Source organism: Copadichromis virginalis, linkage group LG3, assembly GCF_057382275.1.
Source record: "Copadichromis virginalis isolate Kocher_CV1m ecotype Utaka linkage group LG3, C_Virginalis_male_GT1.1, whole genome shotgun sequence".
In the NCBI taxonomy this organism is placed as follows: Eukaryota; Metazoa; Chordata; class Actinopteri; order Cichliformes; family Cichlidae; genus Copadichromis; species Copadichromis virginalis.
Genome location: NC_140620.1, coordinates 24,738,723 through 24,746,807, shown reverse-complemented (window position 1 = coordinate 24,746,807; position 8,085 = coordinate 24,738,723). Strand labels below are relative to the sequence as shown.

At 54.9% G+C, this 8,085-nt stretch overlaps 1 protein-coding gene across 1 annotated transcript; it reads right to left on the bottom strand.

Moving 5' to 3' along the window:
- Positions 1-4,652: 4,652 nt before the first annotated feature.
- On the bottom strand, positions 4,653-6,401 carry LOC146713596 (uncharacterized). The gene has a single exon (XM_085438732.1). It carries the CDS (start codon positions 6,165-6,167, stop codon positions 4,653-4,655), a length of 1,515 nt encoding a protein of 504 aa, XP_085294858.1. The 5' UTR covers positions 6,168-6,401.
- Between the last annotated feature and the right edge of the window lie 1,684 nt (positions 6,402-8,085).

Here is an 8,085-nt window from a genome sequence, read left to right as displayed (position 1 = left end):
TGCTGATATACTTTGACCCATGAGAATGGTTTTCTATAATAGTATTTTGAATGAAATTCATTATAAGAGATGATGGTTTATTGATTGTTGTATGAAACATGGCATTAATTAGTTGTCTTTGTTATTTATGGATTTATGTATTTATTTTGTCACAGCAGTAGAATGCTGTTTCATTTTCTTCGGTGAATGATAATTTATGTTTTTGACCTTGTTTAGGTCAGGTTTTTTTTCTCCCGCGATCAGCGCGGGATGGCGAGCCACCCGACCACCGCTACGTTGCGGTAGGAATCGTAAACCTATGGACTGAATTACACTGTTTACACATGACCTATCACAGGTCTATGGAACTAAACTAAATCTCATACTGGACTACACCTCATCCCAACTCCTTTTGGAACCTAATAAGCTGTTTTGTATTGTCAACATTATTTTTGTTTGTGATATATATGCATATTTTTTAATTTTTTCGTACATCTGTCTATACATTTCTCATACCAAACATAATATATATATTTTGAGCTCTAATTTGCTTTCCTGTGCTTTATTCACACACTCAGGCTCCATAGTCGAAACGAATTCTGATAGCTCATTGTCTATGAAGCTGCAGTACGGTGCCTTGGTCCTTTAACCGCGTTACACATACATATAGGATCTTGGGGGTGGGCACGCTACACGGTACCCAAAAGACCATCAGGGTGTATAACCTCACCCCTGGCGTTGTTGCCCACCTCTCAATTTTAAATACATTTAGACATTGAGGGCTATCAGGAGGGGCTATGCGCTTACCTGCTGCTCTCTGGCAGGTAGCTTCATGCCCTCCTGGGTTTTAAATGCACCTTAGAACACACATGCATCAACACTACATATGAGCGGGCGGAGGGAGGTTTGGAGTCTTCACACACCCCCGTTCTCTACGGCCTGTTGGAGCAGGTGGACTAGGAGGAGGAGATGGCCGCCCGATTGGGGTCTGGAAAGTGGGGCCTCACTGCTGCTGCCGAGCTGGGGCGGTCTGCTTCTCTCCACCCCAGGGAAAAAGGGTAACACTACCTGGGTCTGGGTAGCAAGGGTACCTAGACCCGGGGCTTAGAGTACGCTTGGGGAGTGTGATTGTGTGTACAGTGTCTCTTTATGTCTGTCTCCACGTTGGGTGAGTGTTGAGTAATTGCATATGAGAGCATGAGGGTGGGAATGGATGTTTGTATCTGTGTGTGCCGATATGTCAGATCGGGTATCAGACGCCACCCCTCTAGGGGCATCTCAGGCCCTCCAAGGTATGGAGGGCTATCTCCCCCCCGCCCTCAGACATCGGTGCGTTGGTGGTTCTTTGTGTCCAGGGATGGGCGTCCGGGTAGCCACCGGCTCACTCCTTGGTGGCTGCTTGTCGGGGCCTGGAGCCTGGGGCTCGCTCGGGAGACTTTGGGGGTGGGGTGCCCTCGGCCTCTCGGCCTGGGGCTCGGTCACTCTGGCACAGCTGGCTGCCAGCGGAGCTCACGGGCACGTCACTGCAACTCCCCCTGGCTTCTGCTCCGCAGCTGCTGAGTGAGCCCTCATCTGGGACTCTCCTCAGCTCTTTCTGGGACAGTGGCGCAGCTGCCCCTCTGTTGGTCTTCCTTGGTCTCTTGTGTTCTGGGGGCCTCTGGATGTCTGGAGTTTTGATCTCCTCCATACCTGCTTCATGCCCTGGAGGGTGGCTGTGGCTCCCCACACCCTCTAGCAGATCATTACATGAAGGAACCTTTTAATACAAGCACGCTCATGCTCACAGGTGTACACATGGGTGCTCACACACACAAACTACACCCTTTTTGGCTCCTACCTCAAAGCACACTGTGCGCTGTCGATATTACATGCTGCACAATAATGTTTAATATTTAGTATTTACTGTTATATTCCCATATATCATCGTGACGTTGTTTATTATGTTGATCTTTGTGGAATACACCAGGCACAGACACACGCACACACAGGTATGTACTGCCAACTTCCACATTTATTGAAGCTTTGAGTGTTGAGTTTTGACAGCTGACTCAGTCGTACAGTCTGACAGCTCACGAGCCCAGCTGATCTCTCCTCTGGCCGCCCCTCCCCGTCTCACTATAAACACAGCGGAGGGAGACCATCATCAGTACATAAACACCATCAGCTGTTCTTACCGGCCTCGCAGCGCCGCCCTGTTGAGCCTTCTGCTGCACTCCTCCCCTGCAGCTGCGCCCGGGGCCACGCCTCCGCCACACACCCCCACCGCCCGTTCGAGGCCGGGGAGCCGTCCGGCCGAGCCAACTCCCCCCCGCGAGCGAGAGAGGAAATCGGCCACCGCCATCTGCGCCCCCGGCCTATGGATCACCTTGAACTTAAAGGGCTGCAACGCCAGATACCACCGGGTGATCCGGGCGTTGGCATCCTTCATGCGGTGGAGCCACTGCAGCGGGGCGTGGTCCGAACAGAGGGTGAATGAGCGTCCCAGGAGGTAATAGCGCAGGGAGCCGACCGCCCACCGGATGGCCAGGCACTCCTTCTCCACGGTGCTGTACCGGCGCTCGCGCTCCGCTAGCTTCCGGCTGATGTACAGGACAGGGCGGTCAGCCCCCCTCACCTGCTGGGACAAAACGGCTCCCAGCCCTCTGTCCGAGGCGTCAGTCTGCAGAACAAAAGGGAGGGAAAAGTTAGGAGTGTGAAGCAGCGGCTCCCCACAGAGAGCCTTTTTCACCTGCACAAACGCCGCCTGGCACGGCCCCGTCCACTGGACCAGATCCGGGGCACCCTTTCGAGTGAGATCGGTCAGGGGGCTGGTTAGCTGCGCAAACCCCGGCACAAAGCGACGATAGTAACCCGCCAACCCCAAGAACCGTCTCACCTCCTTTTTCGTCCTGGGGCGCGGGCAGGATGCGATAGCCGCCGTCTTCTCCACCTGTGGACGCACCTGCCCGCCCCCCAGGTGGTACCCCAGATACTGCACCTCCCTCCGTCCAACCGCGCACTTCTTCGGATTGGCCGTGAGCCCCGCCCCCCTCAGGGACTCCAGGACCGCGGCCACCCGCAGCACATGCTCCGCCCAGGTGTCGCTGTGGATGATCACGTCATCCAGGTAGGCGGCAGCATACGCTGCGTGCGGACGCAGTACCCGGTCCATGAGACGCTGGAAAGTGGCCGGGGCCCCGAACAGGCCGAACGGAAGTGTCACGAACTGGTACAAACCGTACGGAGTGGAGAAGGCCGTTTTCTCCCTGGCCTTGGCAGACAAGGGAATCTGCCAATAGCCCTTGGTTAAGTCCAGTGTCGTGAAAAAGCGGGCCGTGCCTAACCGGTCCAGGAGCTCGTCGACCCGAGGCATGGGGTAGGCATCAAAGCATGACACTTCGTTCACCCTGCGATAGTCGACACAGAACCGTATAGACCCATCCTTCTTCGCCACCAGAACGATGGGGCTACACCAGGCGCTGTGCGACTCTTCTATTACTCCCATCCTCAGCATTTCCGCCAATTCCCTCTGCACGATTTTTCGCTTGTGCTCCGGGAGCCTGTAGGGCCGTGAACGCACCGTCACGCCAGGCTGCGTCACGAAATGGTGCTCGATGAGGGACGTCCGGCCGGGCAGGGGGGAGAACACGTCCGCAAAACGCTGTTGCAACGCGACAACATCCGCTCTCTGGGCCTGTGTGAGATGGTCATCACAAGGGAGGGAGGCGGGAATGATAGAATTTGGCACCTCAGGCCCCAACTCATCTCTCTCCTTCACCAAGCTCACCAGAGAAGCGGTTTCAACCTCTCGCCACAGTTTGAGGAGATTGAGGTGATAAATCTGCGTGGCTCCTCCCCTGTCCGACCGAGCGACCTCATAGTCCACGTCCCCGACTCGCCGTGTGACCACAAAGGGTCCTTGCCACTTGGCGAGCAACTTCGAGCTGGAAGTAGGGAGTAACACAAGCACTTTATCTCCCGGTGAGAATTGCCTGAGCCTAGCCCCTCTGTCATACAGGCGTTGCTGACGCTGCTGAGCCTGGAGCAAATTCTCCCGTGACAACCTCCCCAAAGTGTGGAGTTTTGCTCTCAGGTCCAACACGTACTGAATCTCATTTTTGGCGGGGCTCGGACCGTCCTCCCAGCTTTCTTTAATCAGGTCGAGCACCCCACGTGGCCTCCTGCCGAACAGCAGTTCAAAGGGAGAAAATCCCGTGGAGGCCTGGGGCACCTCCCGCACTGCGAATAACAGAGGGTCTAGCCAGTGATCCCAATTGCGTTCATCCTCGTTAATGAACTTCCGAATCATGGACTTTAAAGTCTTATTCAGCCGCTCCACCAGCCCGTCAGTCTGAGGGTGGTAGACGCTGGTCCGAATAGATTTAATGCCCAGTAATTCGTACAGTTCCCGCAGTGTACGAGACATAAACGACGTGCCCTGGTCAGTCAGTATCTCTTTCGGGATTCCGACTCGGGAGATGACCTGAAACAGTGCCTGCGCCACACTCTTTGCAGAGATGGTGCGCAGCGGAACTGCTTCCGGGTACCGCGTTGCGTAATCCACCAGGACTAACACAAAGCGGTAGCCGCGTGCACTCCGGTGAAACGGCCCGATGAGGTCCATGCCGATGCGCTCAAACGGGACCTCAATGAGGGGGAGAGGGCGCAGCGGCGCCTTCGGTATGGCCGGCTGGTTAACAAGTTGGCAGTCCGGGCAGGACGCGCACCAGCGGCGCACATCCGCTCGGATGCCCGGCCAATAAAATCGGGCCGCTACACCCCGCTTCCGGTCGTGATCGCACCCCCGCGTACTGCCCCAGTAGCTGATGAAACCCCGGCCAATTGGTACCCAGAATCAGGGGGTGCGACAGGCGCGGGCTAACCGCCGCCGTTACTCTATGCATTTTGCCCTTATACTTTAATAACAGCGGCACTATGGGATACCTGTGAACGTCACCATGCACACACCTCACCTCCACCCATTCTGCCTCCAGCAATGCCCCGGGGCGAACCAAGCTTTGGTGTACGAGGGTCTGCGTGCAGCCCGTGTCCACCAACGCCTGGCGTATACCCCCTCGAGTCCTTACCGGAATACTGTATGTCCCTCCTGGACCGGGGGAGGGTGCTGGGGCGCCAGCAATGCGGAACACCTGCCCCACTTCCATAAGCGGACAATCCCTCCTCAGGTGCCCCGGCTGCCCGCACTTCCAACACTCCGGCCCCGGCGTCTGTGCTGCTCTCCGTGGCTCGGGGGCGGCTCCACTTGGCTCGGCTCCCCTGGACGGCACCAACGCCGCGAAAGGGTTAGTGGGGCTCAGCGCCGGCAGCCGCTCGGCCTGCCCTGGTGCCGGCACACGGCGCCTCGGGGCCGGCACTGGGGCCTGTTTGTTCGGCCTCCGTCCGGCGTCCCCGGGTTCCCCTGCTCCAGCGGCAAGGTGGTCCTCCGCCAGCGTCACTGCTACCTCCAAGCTTGCGGGCCGGTGGCACCGGACCCATCTCGCCATCTCCGCTGGCAACCCCTCCGTGAACTGCTCCAGCACCACCTTGTCCACCAGCTTCGTCTCGCCCTCCGATGCCCCCGGTTGCAGCCAGCGCACCGCCGCGTCGCGCAGCTGCCGGGCCCAGGCGAATGGTCGGTCCGTTGTAGCCAGCCGACAGGCCCGGAACCGCCGGCGATGGTCTTCGGCGGTGAGCCCCAGCCTGTCCACCACCGCCCGGCTCACGTCCGGGAAGCTGCTCCTCGACGCCGGAGGCAGACTCAGGGCCGCTGTTTGTGCCTCCCCAGACAGCAGGGGGAGCAGCCGCGGAGCCCACTCCTCCCGCGGCCATTGGCAAGCCTCCGCCGTGGCACGGAAGGTCTCCAAAAAAATTTGTGGGTCGTCCCCGTCCCCCATCCGGGGCACCGCCACCGACAGTGGCGAGGGCTTCGGCGTGGCAGCGGCCCCGACCAGCCGTTCCAGAATTTGCGTCTGTCGGTCCGTCTGCTCCTGCAGCGCGGCCAGGTGGGCACGCTGGTCGGCCGCCTGATCCCGGCTCATCGTCGCCATCTCCGCTAGCATCTGCGCCAAGAATTGCAGAGGCTGGGCGGGTGGCGCGGCCTGTGGGTCGGACATTCCCCCACCGGCACTTTCCTGGGTTTCGGCACCACTTGTGGAATACACCAGGCACAGACACACGCACACACAGGTATGTACTGCCAACTTCCACATTTATTGAAGCTTTGAGTGTTGAGTTTTGACAGCTGACTCAGTCGTACAGTCTGACAGCTCACGAGCCCAGCTGATCTCTCCTCTGGCCGCCCCTCCCCGTCTCACTATAAACACAGCGGAGGGAGACCATCATCAGTACATAAACACCATCAGCTGTTCTTACCGGCCTCGCAGCGCCGCCCTGTTGAGCCTTCTGCTGCACTCCTCCCCTGCAGCTGCGCCCGGGGCCACGCCTCCGCCACAATCTTTTTTTTTCTTCTGCTTGTTCTCTCGTTTTTCCTTTCTCAACAGGTGATCCAGGTGATTGATATATGTATTTTTTTTGTCTGCTTATTTTGTTGTTTTTTGTTTTTTGCCCTTTATCCCCGTCCCTCTTCCCCGCTGTTTTTCTTTCCCTTTCTTTCTCCCCTTTCTTTTCCCCAGTCAAGTCCATCCCGTATTTAACAAGTGAAAATAAAATAAAATAAACAATAAAAGGTGAATCAAATAGGCCATTACGGCAAGGCTGCGATGGTCAATTTGGTAAAGTAAATCCGTTGGGCATCTTTCTTCGCCTTTAGACAATAATTCTGATGGCAAAAGAGCCAAACGGGACAGGGGGGAAAAAAACAAAACATACAAGGCCTGGTTGAACGGCTGCTGCTTATCAAACATGACAGACAGTGTTCATACAACCTGTAACGTTGCAAAGGGTTTCTGGAGGAGTAAAACATATAAAGCCATCTCTCTCAATGTATTTGCATGCAAGTGTTGCTTCCATAAGTCACAGAGAGGGCAGTGGCACACACTAATGACATCATTAACCCTCGACTTGTGTTACATTAAAGAGATACCACACCATTGTGACTGTTGCATATTTCCCCCGGGTTAAACAAAGGCTGTCTCCAGCCGAACACAGCAAAGGTACAATCCAGACTTCACCGGCCTCCATACATGGTTAGCAGGATAAGATGTTGAAACCAAAACAGGGAAATGCACAGTGCAATATTGACAAACTGGCATACATGACAGTATCCCACATGGTGTATGTCCATTTGAACAAATGTTATAGAAAGAAAATAAACTTAGGATAGCCAGGACAATTACAGAATGAAATTCCCTCTTTGTCGTTATTTATTTCTTTTCCCCAAAAACTGCAACAGTCAGCATGAACATATTGCCACAACATGAAAACATTGCCAACATGACCACACGAAACACATCAAAAAGCAAATACAGTCACTTCAGGTCAAATCTGTCAGTAGGAAAAAGGTTGGTCCACCTATTGACTGACCAGTCAGTGGTGACCAGGGCCGGCCCGTGGCATAGGCTGTATAGGCAAATGCTAAGGGCGCCGTCCATCAGGGGGCGCCACGCCAGTGCCACAAATGTTGAAAAAAAAATGAAAAAAAGTTTGTACTATTATTTCTAAATACAAAAAAATAATCCCACGTTAATTAAAATGCAAAGTAAAGCTTATTTAATAGAAATATTATTTGTTACAACATTACACTACACTGCTGATGTAGGGAGGTGCCACCTAAAATCTTGCCTAGGGCGCCAGATTGGTTAGGGCCGTTTCTGGTGGTGACTCTAGGAACAGGTCTCGGTCTGAGGTTATAAGAACCTCCAACAGCACACCCATTGTCAGCAGGAGGTGAACTGTTAACCTCTGTCTCCAGAGCAATGTCAGCAGTCTCTTGTAAAGATTTCTGGTCCATGAAAAGCGGGACAGTGTCAGTACGGTCAAAGTCAGTCTTAGCAGCGGTGTCGCTAGAGACAATGGGGGTTGTGTCAATAGCGTCACAGTTATTGTGGCCTGGGTCTGGAAGAGCAGGAGACAAGCTGCTGTCTGGGGGATTGAGATCCAAAGCTGCTGCAGCCTTTAGCTTTCATGTTTGCCAGATAAAGCTGTGGCCCAGGTGTAGAATGGTTGCAG

Excerpts from the sequence above, each read along its gene's own strand:
- LOC146713596 (XM_085438732.1), bottom strand. The coding sequence starts at position 6,167 with ATGTGGAAGTTGGCAGTACATACCTGTGTGTGCGTGTGTCTGTGCCTG.